Here is a 21,915-nt window from a genome sequence, read left to right as displayed (position 1 = left end):
AGAAGTCAAAAATTGTTTGGCCAACCAACCTGAATTCTAAAATGTATTTGGTCGCTTTGGCTCTGCGTCTGTCTTCTACCACTCCTGGCTGGCTCAGGACATTTTCAGAGTGGTGTTTTTAATCATGAGCGACTTGGCCACATATCAGGCTGAGTGAGATTTATGGCCCCTTTTCTCGGAGAGCCTGTACCTCCAGACTGACCGTAATGGAGAAACACACAAAATGGTGTTTACATGGGAGGTGCTGCTGCCTCCTGTTTCTGGGCCGACTGAGAGTTGTTTGGTTTGCTGATTAGCAACTCCCCAGAGGCCTCAGCATAGAGGGCAGTCTCCATGGGTCTGGTCTAAGTCGGGATAGAGTTGGAGTGTTGTAATGCGGCTGATCCCATTTTGTGATACGATTTTCATTAGATTGATTTATTTTGGGGGAATGGATAAGGAATTGTGAAGTAGAAAACTAAGAATAATTTATTGTGCTACGGTTGCAGAAGGCAGTAAATGGGAAAATTTGGGAAAAATCAATTTGTATTGTTTGTATATACTGCAGGAAACTCAATCTGAATATCATTCAATTAGCTAAATATTTCCAAAGCTTCTTAGGGAACTTCCCTCGTGCTGAGATCAAACCTGAACACCTGACCCCAAATGTTTATTAACTGTCCAACAGCCAAAAGAAATTGGCACATACTCACATGCATGTTTTTGTATATATGTGTGCAAACACATATGCACGCATGCACACTAGCTGTGTTACTCCCTGGGTTCTCAGTGTGAGTAGAGTCTCGACCTAGATGAGTCAGGTTTGATTTGGGGAGTAAACTCTACTCCTCTCCTCCTCTCGGAGATCGTCGTTGTCTGGGGAAACCGTCGAGGAGCAGCACATACACATCCACACATGCATTTGCGTTATTGTTGTTGAAGTGTCGAGGTGTCTGCTGCTGGAGGCCTCATCTCTGAGGACCTGAGGAAGGCTGACATCCTCTCCTGTCTCTCGCAAGTAAATAGTCTATATTGTCTTTCTGTCAGGTGAAAAGAATCAGTCTCCGTCTCTCTCTATTTCTTGGTCAAAATGAAAACAGGATGGTTGACTCAGCAGCCGTGTGGGAATACAGCTCTCCTGCTTGCAATTGACACAGAGACTGTGATGGGACATCATACCCAACAACACAAACTGGTATGATTGATATATAAAGTTTGTCTTTGTAGAGGAGACAAATTCTGAACGAGCAGAACTTCTTAGGTTCATGTTTATGTAGTCATTTAACCCTCATGCAACTGATAAAAAGTTAAAAAACATTTAGGACAAAAATGTTCCTTGTCAAAAACTGCCATAAAAATACTATATATTATATTATTTTAAACATTCACTGCGTTACTTTTTTCAACCAACATCAGTCCTGATAATAACTACTAAATATCAATTCATTTTCAGAATTTTAACCCTTTAAATGCCACTGTTTTTCTTAAATGAAAACAAAAAAAACATCTAGTGAAAAATAGTAAAAATTACAAAAACTCATCCAGGACCACAGAATGAGAGCCTGATAACACTGGATGCAGGATTTTATACTAAATTTAAAACTTAAATAGTTTTAATGGGTTTTAATGGTACATAATATGTATAACAGTGTAGCTGTCTGTGTATTATAGACATATTACATGAGCTGAGGTTGAAATTTAAAAGAAAACAAACACCTTTTCCCAAAATGTATGCAATACGATTAATACAGCCAAAATGATCCAAAAATGAAAGTTAGAAGAACATAAAATGTTCAGTATCAACATGGTAAAATGATCCATTTAGCGTAAGGGAACATGGATTAGACATAAGTAATTAAGTTTTCATTTCTGGACAAAAATAACATAATAGATTGGACCACATAATGTCTTTGCGATTGTAAAATCTTTTTACTTGACACTCCATGTCTAATAAGCCAAATATGATTGAAGGGATCACTGTAACTGCAGAGGCTTTGTCCAAAACAATTCATTTTGAAGAGCTGATATATAGTCCTCGCACAGAGATTTATCAGTCGTATCAACTACCAAAAGAGGTGGAGATTGTTTCCTGTAGAGGGTACACAGCCAGTCAAGTGATATTTTAGGTCAGTTTGAGAGAGTTGACTGCTGTGTGAATAACCTAACCTTAGAACCTGTAAACAGAATGGAGGACAGGCCAGAGTTTGTTATGATTTCTCTACAAACAGGTTGTTTTGTGCATGCACCAGCTGTGTGGTGCACTGGTAAATAGGAAGTTGACAAAGCAGCAAGGTATTATTGGATTTTTTTTTATACCTTTAACAATGAATGATGGATTTATTGTATCTTAAGAATTTTATTATGGTTTGCAAATGTTTGCTTATTGACTGATTTGGTCTTTGAGTTTTTGTTTTTATGTCTCTGTCAGAAAAACACAATATGTTTACGTATTTAGAGGATTTGTTCAGAAAAAAAACAGAACATAAATATGTTAAAAATGGATTTGTATACACATATGTACATGTACATGAAAGGCCAAACATACACAAGTCTGCATTCAGATGTGTACATATGTATAGACACACATGTAAAGACACACACGCAATGTATAGACAGTTGGGCACTTAGCTCTAAAGCCTTGTAGGAGTTTTGTTTTCTTAACTGACCCTTTGCTTTAAAGTGCTTTTCCATCCATCCATCTATTGAATTGTATCTGATACTCTAAAGGTCAACAGTTGACGTTTATTCGAACTTTGTCTCATCTCATCTCGCTCTCTGACAGTACATCAGATTAGAGTTTGCTAAACACTTCACAGAAGCAGTCTGAGTGGCGTTCTCGACCCTGTTTGGCCTTCGGTTGACCAACATCCTTTTTAAGTCTTCTACATATTTCATCTGCTTCTCCACAGTGCTGGTTCCCACCACTCCAGAACTGTATGCTCCCCCCAAATAGGAACTTTTTGTCCCCCTGTGGATGATTCAAGTCAGGGTGTATTCAGTAGAAATCCCCCCTCGCCACACACAAGGGGCATCAATATGTAGTCAGTGGTTGGAGAAGAGAGTTAAAATGGCTCAGTGCCATAATTTATTCAGACAGTGAACTGGCTGTGGCTTGAAGTATTCAAAGTATCCCAGGAAAAAATAGCTTTTAGACATTTCATGAAGGCATGGTCGCATGGCATTTATATTTAAATCAGTTCGATGTGAAAGCATGGACTCGACGTTCGCCAGGGCCAGAGGGCCACAAGGGAAAATACCCTGTTCACAGAGCAGACAGCCTTCATATCTGGTCAGCTGATAGTGCCTATATTCATATATTATATATTTAAATACTAGTAAAGACCGGATTTCAATTATTCCGTAACCTCTAAACCACATCACACTGTACAGGAAAATTCCACCTGTATCATTCAGAACACTGCAGGAGTTTTACTAAACCTGCCTCATATATTCTGATTGAAGGGTGAATCCACACACGCAACAAATTTGCTGTTGCTCTGCCCTTTGTGTCAAGCTCTCCATCATGTTGCACTTATGGCCACACCCCAATTGGTGATGTCATAGCAGTTGTGTTTTTTTTAATTATTTGACAGCTGATGACAAACACCTACTGCAACACCACGTTAAAATTTCAAACCCCAGAGTTTTGAAGGAGCAGTTCCGAGCCCCATGTGACTTTGTTTAGGTTTCCTCATTACTTTGACAATCTCAAGAGAGCAGGCTTCAGTGTGTTCCTTATAGGTGTCAGTGAAATCAGTGATATTGGAGGAAATAGTGCTCCACTAAAGTAAAGTAAGAAGCATGCCAACACTGAATTCTGAATTATTGGGGGGTTTGCATGAAGAAGAAGATATAAGTACTCTTCGACAGTGTATTTCTCCCTGTACGATAAATGTCAGTAAAAAGTGATGAGTCTAAATAGAAGTTCTCTAAGACCTGATGTTTCTTACACAGTGCTGAAAGTGTTAGTTTCCGCCATTCTTGGTTTAATTTCTTGTGTGCTGGACACAGATTTAAGAAAGACAAGAAAGGTCCTAAAAATGTTGAGTAATCACAGCCACAGATTTCACCCTAAGAGGCAGAAATTTGGGATGGAGGTCAATCGCATTTGTGAAGATTTGTGTTTGTGTTCATGCCAATTGGTTAAAAGGGGGCACATCAGTGGGAGGGGCTTATTGCAAAATGGTCACAAGTGTGGTCACTATAAGAATATATGCGAGAACAAATACACATACAGACACACAGTCCCTCCTTGTTGTGTCCTCTGTGTAACCTTATCAGTATGCTGGTGGCATTCACTTCATTACCTTGACTTGGCAGCCAGTCAGGGGGACGGGCCACTCCCTCCTCTCCAGGTAGAGTAAGGACCCTTTCTCTTTTACTTCAAGCCATTTCAGTGATTGGAAACTTCCACAGCTAATACATTAGGGTTGACCCCCATCTCTTTCACCACTAAGTTGGGAGTTGATTTTGCTGCGTTGTTAGAGCAACTTGTGGGAAACCTGGGAAAGTGAAGTGATTTAGTTGTTACTCTACGGAGATGGCTATGTAGAAGTACATCAATTTTTAGAGGTGAGTTTTTGTGGTGTGAGTCAAAGGTTCCTGACATTTTTACAACATGCAACTTCTTTTAAATTGCAGGAAATATTGTCACCAGGTTGTTGTGTGTAGATTAATCTCAGGCAAGAAGGTATAAAACCCTCCTCTGGACTCACTGACATTGTCCTGCCCATCCCAGTGACTTCCTCACTTTCAACATCAGGCTCAATTAAAAGTGTATGTTAAGCATGTCACTTGACATCAGCTCAGAGGGGAAATGTCCTTTTTCATTATAACAGTGTCTATATCTAGAAATATGCTAGAGCACAACATAATCAAGAAGACCTCAAAGGCCTCTAAAGTCTGTCTGAGAGGGCGTCCTCAAACACATCCTCATTGAGAAAAAGGAAAAGCATCCTGTCTGGGATAAATGTTGTTTCCTAATATTTTGTTTTTTCAAGTCACTTGGCTTGAGACAGATGTTATTTGCAGTAGAAGACTATTAGAAAATGGTTATATGGTCATATGAATGCATTTGTTTTCAGAATGGCTGATGCTGGTTATTTTTGACAGTGAAAAGACCACATGCTGACGGTGAAAATGGAAGCAAGCATTTCTTAGGTTGAACTTGACAACAGATGATTGACATTCATCTCTCACAACAACACAAATCCCTTCCTGATTAGACCAACAAACCCTTTTCACTAGGCTGTCATTGGTGTCATAGGATCATCTTTTGTTCACAGAATTTAGCACCACATTTACATGGTTTGGACATTGCAAAATCTCAAATGTTGTCTGGTTTTGTGTGATGTGAAAAGTAAAGATGTCATTTGGGCGAACAGTGAAACATTCTGAACTTCACAAAAAAAAGTCCAGTATATAAAAATAGTAATAATTTGTGGCTGTTCCCACACTAAAGGTCCAGATTTCCATTGATTTAAATTACAGCTTTTAGATTTTCTAAGATTCTTAAATCTACATTATAAATCTAAACTAAATGACCTTAATATTGGCTTTGGTACTGTGTATACAGGAGTACTTTTATCCATGGTTCATTCAAAAACCTAATATATTTCTCCTCCAAACAAGGTGAGTGTGAAAGATAAACAAAGGACGAAGCAATACAAGGTAATAGCCCCTTGAGAGTCTGACCTCTCCCTGCGGTGAATAGTGGTGTGTGTACATCTCTATGACCCTGAGCCCTGGCCATAATCCCTCACTACAGGGGCTGGATTAGGGCCTCGTCTTATTAGCCACCCTCCCTCTACGGTCTCGCTCCCTCTTCAGCCTGGATCGATGGCTGGCTCGGTCTGAAGTGGTGGCGCTGGTTATTAAACGTGGGACCAACCAAACCCTTGGTTGCCTGGATAATCCCATCACAAATTAAGTAGAGGAAAATTGGTCAGGGAGAACAGGGAGGGGGAGACTCTTCATATTGTGACCTTCTAAACAGAGTACACACATACAAGCACACGCACTCCTTAACAACTCTCTTATTTATCATATGTTATCCTGCATGGATTTGAACCTGTGATGAATCTGCATTTTATAAAAGAGAAGCCTCACTTAATGGGAATATGCTACTCTTATATGCTACTCTTGTCAATGTTTAGATGCCAGTTGCATCGTAAAACAGCCAGACATTATTAGTTGATGCGTAAGCATGGATTCATAGTGCAAAGAGGGTCGGAGGAGTGTCTCACACAAAGTAAATCCTTTTGATATCTCCCTCATGCATATGTAAATATGTGAGGTTGTTTAATCTGGAAGGAAAAGCATGATCAGCAACACTGATGAAATCAGAGAAGAGACTGGCCTTGTCTACTGTCTGTAAATGTAGACTTAGATTGCATTTTCTTCTGTATCAACGCGTGATGTAATACTTCTAATAATTCTCATGTTCAGCTGCAGGCTTTTCCAACTCTCTTTATTTTAAAGATTTTAATTTTGTTATTTGGTGTTAATGTTGAGTGAGCATGTTTTTTCAAATGATACAAATAAATGGTTTGTCCCTAACAATGGATATTTTGTTCTGTGAGCATCTGGAAACAATCATGTTGCATGAAGCAAGATCGATGTTGTCATAGTTTCTAAAGACTCGGAGAAACGTCCAGTAAGAGCTGAGCCTTGAGGTATTCTGGGAAATAAACGAAGGCTTTTAATTCACATCAAGTTTCTTGTGTAACTCCCTTTCCAAACACACACAGATACACAGAAAGACAAAGCTATATTTAAAAATCTTCAATAAAAAGAGTCTCATTCTGATGTAGAAAACACAATATGGGGATTTGATGTGAAGTTTTCAGATTTATACAATCTCCAAGCATCTGTATTTTATAATCCCTTACTTTGTGCCATTTAATCCTCATGTTCCTCCTCATACTATCCCTGTCTCTGTGAATCACACTCTCACTCACCCTGTCTTTCTGTATTTGTGTCATGTAGGATAATACTGGACGTTAATTACCCCCGCCGTCTGAGGTGAACGTCATTAGAGCCCTGAACTGGATGTGAACCAGCAGTTACAGAGAGGGGGCAAGGTCTATTAAATGCCATTATTGAATCCTCAACCTAATTTAAGATTAAACGCACAATGACTGGCCATCTGGCTGCTAGCTGTGGTTTCTTTACTCAATTCCAAACATCCTCCAAGGAAGCCTACAGACAACGGTCAAAATAAATGAAACACATTTGTAACAGAGGACAGAATATATTAAAAGCTGCTGGTGAGTTGTGTTGGCATGGCCTGTGTGTGCAGAGTTGTTTGGCAAAGAAGAAGATCAGATTAACAGTGTTGGGAAAGCTCCTTTGAAAGTGTGGTTTTTTAACAAGGTACCTGCTACTGCAAGAGAACTTGACTTGCAGCAAAGATTCTCTCATGAGAACCAGAGAGTTTTATTAACTCAAGTTACTTAGAAGAAATAGTTTGAAGCTCCTAACTCGACTTCTTGGCTGTTGAGAAAGTTCCTCAAAGTTTCTAGATGTATTTGTGTATAAAGTCTCCCTGCCAGAGTTCCCCTGCTCATAGTGGAAGGAGGGCGCTGTGCTGTGGGACTTACTGACATCAGATCTTTTTGACAAAAACACATGATAATGGCACAGAGTTTCTGCATTGGCATCAGCCATACATGGAGCTTGGGAAGTGAGACTGAAACGTTGTCAGACTGAGCAGTAAAGTTGGCAACAATACGAATGGTTTTTATGACACGCACCTTAAAGTTAATGACCAGCAATATCATGCATTTACAAGATACATCAAATGTGGTTTAATCACCATTTAACTGCTGTAAAATGTAACGAAAGAAATGAAATCACTTTCTCTGATGTAGAAAGCTTCCCTGCTGTAATGTCTATGAGTCAAGTGCTTTCCTGGGCCCAACCCTATCCAGAGACTGTCCTCTCAAGAACAACAGTGTCATTCAACTGCTTATTAATAATGGTACCTTGGCCAAGAAAAATAGCGTTGTCCTACTGACAGAGGCATCAGCTGGAGGACTAGTTGCTATCACCAGACAAGATTGCCAATATTGAAAACCACAGACCGTGTTAAAGGTTTTTATATCCAAAGCCAATTCTTGCTTTCTGTAATTATGCTATGTTTAAAGTTATTGAAAGACATTGGCTATGGCAAGTAAATAATGTATAAGGTATAGTTAGGGTTAGGCAACTAAAACACTCTGTTCTCCATTGTGAAGGTAAAATTTTCATCCTGCTACATATATACCGTAATTCCTGCATGTCCACTGGCACTGGGCATAAATTATAAGTTGCTGAATCGTCCAATGTAGACGTGATTTCCAAGCTACTGGGCTGCTCTACCTGAGGCTACATAAGTGTACTAAACAATCATATACAGCCACCTTCATTATACTGTATGTTGAAGCACTGTAGAACCTAAACTATGTGAATTACCGTAAGAGAAAAAAAGAGTAGTTCAGTTCCATAGAACCTTGACCATAATCATGAGACCGCAAAATGAGGTAGGAGAGGATGAAATAGTGGGAGTTGATGTTAGATAAGGAGAAAGATAGAAGAGGTGTTTTATGATGGTATAGGTGAAGGACATGGGAGACAAACTGTTGAGTCACTGAAGTCAAGAGAGATGCTTCTTGAAATAATTGGCATTTGACAGAATATTGAAGGCAAAGGTGGGATTTTCTGTCTGGGGTATAAAGGCGCTGACAAAGACATGTTGATCTCGTGTCTAGTTTTGTGAATTCAGTCATATAAGTATTATCGTCTTCGTGGTTACCCTGCAGGCGGTCACAAGAAACACTCACAGTAGCATTCAAAACTCCCAAGTCTTGTCACAGTATTAAATACGCACGAGTTGCGGCACAGCGTAAGCCGTGATTAGCATGCGTTGCTTTCACCACTAAGAGATGTCTCTGGTGTATCAGATGGAAGCTTAGCACAGGCATATGCTTGCTGCAATGATCCACCGATGGATGACAGGTGGGTACTCAACTATTTGCATAATTATGGGTGTAAAACGCAGGCTGCTAGAGCGTCATAAACAAATCCATATGGCCTTTTGGGAAAATCCGGATGATTCACACCACACTTCACTGATATATTTACCGCCTTCCCTGTGTCACAGACATCAGCAGGATTTCTCACCGAATCTTTTAACTGGAGTGTGAAATGCGGAGCAACTTCATTCTCTCTACTTGTCTTGGCAGCTCTGATCGAATATGAGAACTTTACACCGAGCTGCAGATCGGTCACTGTGGCAGTTGTAACATGGACCAGTGTTTCCTGTGCACTTTTCTGTATGTTTGTTGGCTGGGGTACACAGCTGAGACACAGTTTCAATTCTGGGAAACTTTCCAGAATTAGCGTCAGTCGGTAGTGTAGTATTTAAGAATGACCCTTATCGTGAGAGTCAGAACATGATATATGAGCAGTTTTGCTGCAATTACGATTGTAATTGTTATTTTTGGAGTTGCTAGACTGTGTAAGGGGTTGGATAGTTTTTCACATACATATTTTTTTTCCTTATATTAACTTTTTTTAATAACTGGGTAATTTTCCAGCTAAAAGTATATTTAAAGTATATTTCCTTCACTATAGAAGGGCTGAAGCCAAGCCAAACCTCTCATAGTTGAGTTGCACTATGTTTGCTTTTGGGCTCAATAGACCATTTATGAAAACAACACTATAATCACCACTTCCCATGTCTCAGCTGACATGTTGTGTTGTCGAGGAGATACTGTAGGGGTTTTATGGCCACCAGAGAGAACAGTGGCCCCAAAAGTGGTTGAAAGTGATCTGCTCAATATGTAGATAAAGCTATTTTAATGTTGCCTTAATCTGCTGTGCCCCCTATGCTTTCTCATTCCAACACTGTTCTCTTGTCATCCTTTTCTCCAACCTTCACAGACATGCCCCTGCGTGTCCGTCGCAGCAGTGATCCCTCGCTGGCAGACCTTCCTCTGGGAGAAGTCCCGGTGGGCCCAGAGGAACCGTCCAGAAAGAACCCAGCTCGCTGGTCCACAACGGCTGGATTCCAAAAGCAAAACCACAAAACAAACACAAGCAGCGGCACCGGCAGCCTGGAACGAAAGGTAACATCATCTGTTCAGTGATGCATCTGTGCTTTAAAATGAGCATTAATCTTGAACTTCAACTCTTCAACTGCTATCGAGAGAAATACCTCATATACCATTGATGTCATAAAGGTATGTAAATCTGAAAAACTCAGCAGAACTTAAAAAAATCGACATTGCATTAATTCTGTATTACACCACTTTCAAGTAGTACATCCTGATTCAAACAGCATCTTGCCCAGAAGTTATTTTCTGCAGTGCTGCAGATGTACTGCATCAATTATAATGTCAGAGATATGTGCTCTGAAATCTTCCAACCTCCAGCTTCTCTCTGTTTAACTTCCTCACTGCTTTCTTCCCTCATTTTCATTCATTCTCTCCTCTGCTCCCCAAATCAAAGAAATAACCGTTAGATATGAAACCTGTGTTGCCCTGCTTGCAGATATCCAGCAGTGGCACAGATAGTCTTTATCTAAAACTCGTTCCCTCTGATAACACCCCTTCTAGTCTCCCAAAAAGACGAGCAGAGATTGTTAAACACGTTCCCTTTGTTCCAAATTCACCTTTTCTGAGGCTTTTTATGCCTCTGATTATAAATCTTAAGAAAAGCGTATCTCGGGTACATCCTCCCTGCGGCTTTCAAATGAGAAGGGAAGCCAATTAACTTCTCAAAATGGCTGCCCCCACGTGGTGCTGACAGACCTTTACTTCTTGCCGAGAAAGAGATATGTTCCAAATGAAACAGGAGGTTAAAAAAAGGGAGACAATTGAGTGCTTGGAACGTGACACAGCAAACCTCCACGTGATTAGTGTGTCTGGGAGCTGTGTCTGATAATCCTATTTAAAGACACTTTAGTTGTCAGAGCCTCAACAATGTAACAGCACAGTCCCCAACCCGGGGGGCGGAGGAAACGGTTGAGGTGAAATGGGTGACATTTCATTTTGTCAGAATAACTTCTTTTTTTTCTGGCCCATGGTACTACAAGTATGTTAAATTGTTTGTTTGAATTTGTTAAAAAAAATATAAAAATAATAGGAGTGTCATAGGGACATAGGTGGCTTCCACCTTTTTGTGCAAGTTTTTAATATTTGGTTGCTTTTCACTGTGTGTTAAACTGGCAATAGACAAGTGTTTTTGTTTGGAAAGTAAATGCTGATTGCACAAAGGAAAGTCTATAGAACAATGACCTCATTGACATTTGTATTGGTTCCCTATAAACATTGCTTTCACAATGCAATTTGTCTTCCACCAGCAACAAAATCTACCATAAAAATAAAGTTTACTGACAAATGGTGCCAGGCTGCCAGGCTGACTGGCAGTCTAGTCTCCTGGTAGCCTGGCACCATTTGTATCTGCTTTCATGTCTTCATTATAGACTATGACTTAATACAGTCATGTTATGTCCTGCATTATTGGTTGTTGCTACTCTGACAAAAACGGAAAGTGGCAAAGTGGTCTTTGCGACAGCAGCACCAACAATAATAACAGTTTGAAAGACTAGCTGATAAGGGAGTTGTCTGTTTCCACTTTAAATAGGGTTTGGGTTTCAGAATTTACATAACAAATTTACTGGTGTGTTACAGTGTGTAGGATGTAGTGGCATCTAGTGGCATCTTGCTGTGAGGAATGCCACAATGTGAAAGGCCCCCTCTAGAGTCAGTGTTAACTGTTAGCGGTGCAACATGGTGGACTCGATGAAAGAGGACCTGCTCCCTCTGCAGGTATTAAAGATTCATTCTTAATTTCAGGTGATTATACACCAACTAAACAGTATAATTTGAATTATTATTCATATATCAATATTACATTGCAAGTCCTACACACTCGATCTTTAACTGTAAATTATGAACAAATAATTGCACATCAACACTATATAATATGGCATGTAACAATAAGACCATCGATTCCTTATTTTTAAATGGATTACAAAGGACAGCTTTAGAGACTGCAACATTTTAAACATCTTTGATGATGTTTGGTTGGTATTAGATTGAATGGGACAACAGAAATTATATTCAAATTATGGCTATCTATATGGCTATTATGGAAATAAAGCTTGACTGAGTGTAATGTTCAAGTATTGCATTCACTTTTCGACTCCCATCTGTGGCAGGTGTTCTGCATTAGATACATTTAAGTCATCTTCCTGTCACTGGAGACTAGTTTGGAAAAGTAATGAGCTAATAACGGAAGGCTGTCATTTCTTTAGCTTGTCTAGGTTTTGACAGAACCATTAGATTTTTCAATAGAAAGGAGGCTTAGTCCTCATAATCCTTAGTATCTCTTTTTCATACATCCAACTGTCATATATTCACCGTCAGCCCAAGATGAAGTCTATTTTTATGTGATCAACAGCAGATGTTGAACGTGTTAGTCAGCAATGACTTTGATGTATTTATATCTTGGAGCAAACACTGATCTCAAAGGGAACCATACATGAGTGATTAACATAGCCAAAAGAGTGTATAGGCTCAAGCCATACACTATAGTGTCTCCCCATTGTCTGGGGTAATTTCCTTTACACACTACAGTCAGCCATGTTCTCTTCAATTCCCTGTGAGTCCAGTTATGGCGAAGTAAGGCTCGGGTCTGCTAAATCTCCACTATATAAGCCAACAGGAGTGCTCAGTCATCAGCTAGTACTGTAAACTCATCACGTCTCTCAATGACTTTACAATACTTCGTACTCTGGGTCCTCCACGCTTAGCGCAGTCAACTAAAGGGATTAGGCAATGGATATGACCCCGTTGATTTACTGCTACCTCTCTGGTATCTGGGTTTCTCCACATTTAACGACCTGATGTGTCGTAAAAGTTTGTGGAGAGGGGTCCATTGTCGCGCCATGTTGGCTTGCGAGGACACGGGCCACGATGGCTATCAGGGGCCGTCTCAGTAGAGCCCACGTGTCCGGCTGAGTTTAACAGTCCTGTCTGCAGTGCTTCCTTAGGCCCCGTCACGCCACATTCAGCTGCAATAAAAAACACATGGCTTATTATAGCATGCAGGGGATAGGGATCTCTTCCCTGCTTTTTTTTAACTCTTTTTTTTTTTTTTTGCATTATGTTGCTGCTATTTTATCACCAGTTGAACACGACTTGTTTTTCTTTTGCCTTTGTTCACCTTTTCGACTGCCTGACATTCTGTTTCTCGTTTTGCAACGAGCCACTGGGGAATTTTTTCTTTTTTTTACCTTTTGTCTGTGCTCTTTTGTTGTGTGATGTCTCATTAAAGGAAACAACAAACTTATGTGTCTTTCTGGCTCTTCAGCAGACATTTTTCAATTCATCAGACATTAAATCATTCTCATTCTGTTTGTCTGTCTTTGTGAATCATCGTCTCTGCTGTGATTTTTAATAGAAATTTGCTTTCATTTTTATTTAGATAGCTTCAGCCACCATGACCTTCAGTCGCTGGGATTACAATGCCAAGGCTAGCATGTCTGGAATGTAATATTGCGTGCTTGTGTGTGTTTTTGTGCTTGTGTCAATTATTATAAGTCTGCTGGTGTTTGACATTACCTTGGCAGGAGCATTTTGGAAGGTGCTTTTTGAGTAATGGAGGAGCTCAGCTGTGGCTGTCTTATTATAAGAGGCCTCTTATTAGCGCCTCGAGTTTAGCTGTGGGGAAGGGTTAGGGGTGAGGGTGGAATGGAGTGAGACTTGAAAGAACAACACTGTATGGGTGTGTGGCACAAGTACAAGATAAACTAACCAACTGTCATCCAGCTTCCATTGATAGCACCAACCCACAAAAGTACCTGTTTAAAGGCCTTAAGTATGTAGCATATATCAGTCTTGATTTTGCTCCTTGTCACTTCTTTGTGGAAGCAATGATCAATGTACCTAAACCTTCTGATCTTTTGATAACAGTTTCTGTGCAACAGTCATGCAGTGTTGTTAATCTCTCCACATCCTTCTGTTCCTTTGCAGGGTAGAGGAGCCCATGCCTACCGGAGTCTTCCTCGTGATGCAAGTGGCTGGACCACTCAGTTCCAGAGAGAGATGACTCGCTCTTCCCTCAGTGCCAACCACCCAATGGTGGACCGATGGCTTGACCGACAGGAACAGGTAAGGAAGTGGCTGATAGATGCAGAAGAAATAATACAGCCATTCTTGAATTTTAAACCAGCAGTGTGGAACTTTTATCGTCCCTTTGGCAGGGTGGCTGTGATGCTACATGCTCTGCCATACTGCTTTTTGCTGTAGCCTACTCAGTCACTACAGTTACTCCCTCTCTCAGCTCTGGCAAACCTATCTTTGCTGGTTGACATAACACTACATATTCCAATTTACTGACTCTGGGATGCTGTGAAATACAGAGAGATTTATGTGGTGGTCATAGGCTTAATAAGCATTGTGTGAACTCTTTTAACAAGGGCTTCTAGTGTAACAGATCTACATTTATGTGTAAAAGTCCTTTGGTGCAGGTTTAATGACTCAAAGACACTATTTATTTGAAAACATAAGCATTGCAAATAAACCAAAGAAAAAGGCTACACTGGATATGTAGGGATGCTCAGCCTTAATAAGATTGGAAATTGGTGTCTGTGTCAATACTGACCTAATTAAGACAACTAAGCGACTATTTTAAATAGAAAGACAACACTGGTATTGTTTTGGTACATGGGTAAAGGGAAATATAGTGAGTTGGGGTCTTAAACATACTGTATGCCACACTATTTCTGTATTTCTGGCAAGAGTTATTATCTGCATACTAGAATAGTTCCCATACCCACTTGGCAGCTCTGTTGGTCTAATAATATATCCCACTGAGTGACAGTAACATGTAACATATGCCATTTGGTAGAGACATCATTCCAGAGCAGCTTAAAGTAGCATTAATACAGCTTGTACCTCTGTCTATATGGAGAAAGTACATGTCTATATGTCACACACACCATGCTCAGCTGTGTCATAATGCATCCTATCCCGTCATAGTGTCACATCAATGGTAAGCAGAGCAGTGACAGATAACAGTGTAGTGATTACAGCTACACCGTCTGCTCTCTGCTCAGGCTAACTTGAAACAAGACGGTGCCTTACATCAGACTTCATAACTGTAGCAATACAAAGCAATACGTTTCACAGTAGCAGCGTACAACACTGTTCACCATTACAGCTTCGTCTCCTCACTTCACACCTCTTTGCTCTGTCGGCACTTTTTGATTGTCTCACTCTGCAACTTGTCCCCACTTCTCCTCAGTCTATCAGTGTGTGGGTATGAGAGAGAAAAATTCAGTTATTAAAAGTGACAGAGGCTCTCTGCAGGGATAGCAGGAATGACCTTGGGAGGTGTCGGACGCACTGAGCTCCCTGTGAAGAGGATTTTTCCCAGTTTGTCTGTCAGTCTCTGCCCATCACTGCTTTGACCTATGTAGGAGGTGTTTAATCGATCCCTCCCTCACATTATGAAATGGAAAAAATAGCAAAGAAAGGGTGTGAAACTTTGAGAAATCAGAAGAAGAGTAAAGTGAATCTATAAATAATTGAAGGAATAATGAAAGAAAATAATAAAATGAAAAAGAGTTGATTGACGAGCATGAGGCTGTGGTTTGTAGCTTACTTCACCATCAGCTGTCCTGTGTTGCAATCTATTCAGCTTGCCAGGAGTCTCACCTGAAAGTCTGGACTACCACGTTGTGGGTTTGTTGGAGGTCTGTCTGCTTTTCTCTTTTAGTCTCATTGAAAATCAACCCGGAGAAGGTTGTTTGTCATAGTTATTAAGGCTATACTTCTTTGAATCCTTCTATTTTAATGTTCTCTTTCAGCGTTTTGTCTCCGGCTAGACAGTCCGTCAGGACAACACAATCCAATGAAAAAGAAGCTATTTTAGTTCAGAGTGTGTTTTGTGCATCTAAAGCGATCGCAGTAATGCTCAATAAGGATATCCATGCTTGGGGTTGTCTGACATGTCCTACCTTTCAAACACACTTGATATTAATGCATGATCTCCATCTGGTTACATTATCTGGATAATGACATCTGGTCCATAGGCCTTTGCACTTATATCTGAACTTAATGTAGATCTATGAATATAGACAGTTGCCCAGTCCACTGTGATGTCCTCTAATGTTGTGTTTTATCTTGTTTAGAATGTTTGACATGTTTTATAGGATTTTAGTATATATCAATTACAATCATTTAATATGGTAAAGTTATCAATTCAACACTAGAAAAGAGGCCAGTTTTACTTAATGAGTAATTTTGATGCTAATTTAGAATATAAACAAATTAGGTATTTTTTACTGTTAATACTGATATACCCTAACTTATGTTACATTTTGAATGCAGGTCTTGTATTATTACAATGTGGCATTGCTACTTTTACTCTTTGACCACTGCAAAGTAGTTTGGCAGGGCTGAGGAGCTTGTCAACAAACATGCTGCATCCCTTGCCACCGGAAGCATGTGCAGGCATCGTTCATTTTTAAGAGAGCTGTTGTCCTGCTACTATTCGCAGCTTAGAGGTTGAGTTTAATAACCTGACAAGCTGTGGTGTGGTGAGTTTTTGTGAATGTGAGTATTACATTTACACCTAGCTGAGATCCAATCACTATTTGATGTGGACTGGCACTCTGTCGTCATCTGATAAAGTAGTAGCTGAAATCATGCAAGGATAAGAAAATATGTTGCTTTTTAGTAGTATAACCTCCAAAAGATTTTATGTTTTTTTAATGTGATAATCATACACAACTCAGTTTATCTTGCCAGCTTTTGAAAATATTGAAGTAGTTAGTTGGGGTTTGTAAAACAGACCTTCTATTCACTACTTTTTTTTGCACATAGTCACAGTAACAGTTTTATAAAAACTGTTATTTTAATACTATTTAAGTAACTAACTGCAGTGGAACAATTTAAGTAGCTTAAAGATGACACAAACAGTGGAGCATAAAAATTTGTTCAAAATTAAAAAAAAAAAACCTTTGCCAAATCCACGATTACTGTAAGGTTTCCAGGTTAATCCTGAAACGAATACCTCATGAAATTTGAGATTATTATTTGAGAGCAGGAGTCATATGAACATAAGTATGTAAACATTTAATGAACAACAGCAGCAGTGCCACAGAGCATCTGGGGGCTAATTCTCGGTGCTACCTGAGTCTTTGTAATCTGACAGCTGTATGACTAAGATGACTCGCACAACACAAATCCCCTCATTAGAGGTGACACAGTGTGGGTTTCAAAGAGGCACCTTGCCGCCCAGTTGTTTCTTTCCTTGACTCACTGTATCTCCGGCTTGATCGCTGCCTTTACCTCCCACACACGACTGTTTGATATGTTGTCTTCTTTGTCTGTTTGATGGGCGTGCAGCACAGCAGAATTGCATTATGAGATAAAAATGCATTGCGTGGGTTAATTAAAAAGAATTGTGATCGGTGCTTAAGCGCTAGTGGAGATAATGAGTACACACACACGCACACACACACACACACACACACACACACACACACACACACATATACATACACACACACACACACACACACACACACACACATATACATACAAGCCAAGGTTTTAGGAAAATCACACTAATTAGCAGTTGTGTGTTTATTATGGATTATTTATCTCCTATACTTTATTGTTCTGCTTTATGAGTGAAGATAAAAGCAAAAACAAAGAAAAGTGAGAAAGGGCATCACACTCATTTGTGTCTGTTCACTGAAACATCTGACGCACTCTTTACTTTGTATATTTATACGTGTGTGGGTGTCCGCGTCACGCTCCTGCAGCATCTTTTCTTAACTTCGTGCATACACTCCTCCCTGAATCACACTGTACCTTAAACACTTCTTCTAACATCAAATCTTTTCCTTTAATGGCTGATGTAGGTGAAGCAGCTCCACCGTCCCCCCGCACCATTTGGTACACTCTTAAAGTGCTTTACTTCAGCATTTATATTTAAGCAGGCCTTCCCACCCCCTGCCATAAATTAGGAATGTGAAGTCGGGTCGAGTAAAAAGACACACTTGACTTCTATGCTTAAAATACCGAAGAGATTCAGAGGAAGCTGGATGACGACTCCCTTATCTGTACAATCTGTGAGTCTGTCGTCACCATGAGAAGCGGATGTAATAAACTTAAAATCAGAGAAGGATTTGAAGCTCAGCTGCAGTGAAGCAAATGTAGATGCAGGAGTGGTGCTGTCAGATTTTTATTTTAGATTGTACAACTTGAAAACCATCAAATCAGAGAGTTTCATGGTTGATTAAATAATGCCTGGAATCTCTGATGAATCTGATAACAAGTAAATTTAATGAATTTGATCATAGCGGAGTGTAGTGTGTTTTTAAAATGCTGTGCTTTTTGTTTTGTGCTTCTGACTGCTTTTCTTTTGTGCAAATGCTCAGCACTGATCACAAGGCTGTCTCGCTTTTCTAGTTATATCTGCTGGCCTTGTCTTATGTTTATCTAACCAGTCAATAAATAAACTTTAGTGTCAAACGCTTCCATCTGAGACTCCAGTCCTCCAATCCCTCGCCACCCTTACACCCTTGCACACATACCCTGCCAAATGTGGCATGGAGAAAAGCATGCTTTATCAGCTCATATACGCCAGGGCTTTATGAGTTATTCTTTATATAACCAGCTGACATTAACACTGGCCTATTATCCCACTGATGAATGCTAATGGGCCTTCCCGCTCAGCATCACACACGCACACACACAAACACATGATTACACACGCACATACACATTTGGATCTGGCTGAGTGCCTCTTCACTGTATTATTTTGTGGCCTTGATGAGGCACCGGAGGCCATTATCATGAACTGTTCCAGCGGCAGGACTGACAACAGCTGTCAATCATCGAGAGATTTAAACCAATCAGAATGGCTTGCATGAAGGGACACAGATACATATGCAGCGTTAAGGTTTTCAGAGACAGTGTTAGGTTGAGAGACATTTTGTTATAAGTACCGATTATCTTTAACATGTTTAGACCTTTTTCAAAACAAAGAACTATCTTAAAATAATCTGAATTCTTTCAGAGATGTGGTACTTGTTGCTGAACAATATACTGCTGTTTGTTGAAAAGACTGTTTCCAACTGTGTGCCCATAGCAAATTGTCAGAGAGAGAGAGAGATTTAGAGAAACATAAAGCAAACTGAAGTGTTACATAACACGCGAAACAGCGGAAACAGCTCTGATTAGAAATCTTTGATCAAGCCTCCAACTGTCGGAGTGCCTCCCTCGCTTTGTTGTCTAAATGAGACACCTTGTCTGGCGAGTTTTAAAGGAAAACAAAGTGGCGAGGTGCCCGGCTACATCGTCGAGCCAGCGCGTTGAAAGGAGATGAGTCCGTTCAACTTCAAGCCGGAAGAAGAGCGAGAGGAGCAGTGCGAACACACTTATTTCCTTTTCTATTCTCACATTAAAGATTTTTCACCAAACATACACACATAGGCAGATTTTTGAACTGATTTGTCAACAAAATGTTATTCTTTTCTTATTCAACAGTTTTGTTTTTACTGGGTTTACACATGCAGTCCATCTTTATTTTTGCACCATTAATGGATATAAAAGGTAAAGCCCAGTCCTTTGGAGAAATGTGACTTGCTTGCCTCAAACGTCATTATTGCCAGAGTTTGTTTTAAATTGTCCAATAGTTACTGGTCAGAAAATAAAAAACACCTATATCAGGGCTGAGCAATATGGCCTTGAAATAATATCATTATATTTTTAAGCTATACCGCAGTGCACAATATATATTTAAACAATATATATATTTTGAAACCTCCTCAAAAGCAATTAAGAAACACCAAGACAAGGTTACAAGACAAAGGGGCAGCCCTGGCAGGTCCAACGCCCACCAGAAAGGTATTCGACATTGTGCCAAGTATATGGACACAGCTCTCACATACAGGGACTGAATAGGTCGTAACAACAGCCCCAGTACCCCATACTCCCACAATACTCCCCACAGTACTCGCGTGGGGACACAGTCATAAGTCCACAAAACACATGAAGACTGGATGGGCAAACTCCCATGACCCTTCCTTGAGGCTGACCGAAAGTCCATTTCTCCAACCAGGAAAGGACAACATATCATGATACAACGATATATGTAATCTAAGATGATATATAGTCTAGACGATGTGTCATACTGCACAGATTATGGTCTCAATAATAATGTAGATATGTTTCCCAGCCCTAACTCAGATTAACAAAACAAAAACCCTTTAAATACAAGTCAGCTTCTACGCTTGATTGTTCTATGATGAATATTCTGTCAAACTATGGTTTCAAATTCCCTTGTTTCATTAAACCTACAATGAATGTAGAAGCTGACAGAATCACACTATGTTCTGGAGTGTAAAAATAAATATTAAATAAAATATGACACTAAAACCCTTGGGCGAGTCAATTCTGCACCAAGGTTAACATTTAATTCTTGTTGGTGAGGGAACTTAGTCTACTCTCCTGACTAGCATGTTGGTAAAGCCCACACAGTCTGCGGACCCCGAGGCGAGCTGCAGGCAATGTTAGAGCAGTTGAGCATGGAGAGAAAACACAACAATAACCCCCAAACCCTACCTGACTAACACATTCTATCTTTCTTTGTGTCTCTCTCTTTCTGTCTTTACTCTCTCACTGACTTAGAAACAGGTGAGCTCCCCCCGCTAACCTCACCCATCCCGTTTTCGTCCCTTCTCTTCAGTGCTATCTGCTGGATTCTTCTTTGTGTGTGTGTGTGTGTGTGTGTGTGTGTGTGTGTGTGTGTGTGTGTGTGTGTGTGTGTTTGTGCATTCAGTTTAGATAAATCTGGCCAATGTTTGATACAGAGCTGGTCAGAGGTTCGATGTGTGCAGGAGAGTGCACAGAAAACAGCAACCCACATTCCAGAGCAGTGCAGTCAGTCTCACCATGGTGTCCTGTGTCTGCAGAGAGGACCTTGCACTCATCCAGGACTTCCCTCTTAATTCTCTCTGAAACGCACACAGGGAGGTCAGCCAGCTACGGAAAGATTGCGGGAGTAGTGCATGTTTAGTCCGTAGAAGAACAATTCAATCTATACATGTGTATAAGATGTACTTTCTAATTGCTGCCTATTGGCCCTGACCGATAGGTGCTGCTCTGTATGCAACATTGACTCCAGTCACACAGCAGTACAAAACAGACTCATTGTTTTCTCTTATCCTTATGTTCTCTACTGAGAATTATCAGTTTTTCCAGTTCCATTTCTGTTTCTCTTTCCTGCTCCGCCTTTAAAAATTGCAGCTTGAACAATTCATTTAATCTACTACCTGGTGTGTTTATTGTTCTCACAAAAGAGCAAAACAATCTGTGATGGGATTACATTTATTTCAAACTTTCTAATACCAATCACAAATGTCTTTCTCTTTTCTTTTGACAGAGTTATTTGAATTATCTGACCTCCATGAATTAACTACCTCAAGAAAAGATTGAATTCAATTGTAAATTACATAACCTGTACACAGTGGGCCCGTTGTTTCCTCCCTGTGTGAGGTCTGTAAATGGTGGCTCACCAGAGACACTCCGGTCCAGCCTGGGAGTGTGAACCGTTGAGCCCTGAGTGCCACAATGGTCTCTCCTCTCCTAATTAGCCATCGCCACTGAACCCCTGTCAGAATGTCATGACCCCTGACAGACCAGACCAGAGCAGCTTTTATTTTCTGCCTTTTCTCTCAAGGCCTGAACTGATCTTTAAGCCTCATTTAGCATTGGTCACCTCCTCATTTTACCTTTAAGTGGGCTTAGTTAGCTTCAGCATTGTGCCTACTTGTACTGCTTGTTGATCGACCCAACCACTTTGCACGCTACTCTCTAGTTTTTTGTTTGTTTTTTTCATTTTGTGTTCAGCCTTAGTCTGTCATTTCTG

At 40.2% G+C, this 21,915-nt stretch overlaps 1 protein-coding gene across 1 annotated transcript in view; it reads left to right on the top strand.

The window, feature by feature from the left end:
• The window catches only part of LOC141014502 (partitioning defective 3 homolog), a 357,805-nt gene that overhangs the window by 130,520 nt on the left and 205,370 nt on the right, over window positions 1-21,915 (top strand). The window contains exons 4-5 of the mRNA XM_073488320.1: window positions 9,904-10,088; window positions 14,001-14,138. Of these exons, the coding sequence (XP_073344421.1) occupies window positions 9,904-10,088; window positions 14,001-14,138 (323 nt within the window). The remainder of the gene's footprint in view (window positions 1-9,903; window positions 10,089-14,000; window positions 14,139-21,915) is intronic.

This window comes from Pagrus major, chromosome 19 (genome assembly GCF_040436345.1).
Source record: "Pagrus major chromosome 19, Pma_NU_1.0".
Lineage (NCBI taxonomy): Eukaryota > Metazoa > Chordata > Actinopteri > Spariformes > Sparidae > Pagrus > Pagrus major.
The sequence above is the reverse complement of the archived record's forward strand: the minus strand, read 5'-3'. Positions and strand labels throughout refer to the sequence as shown.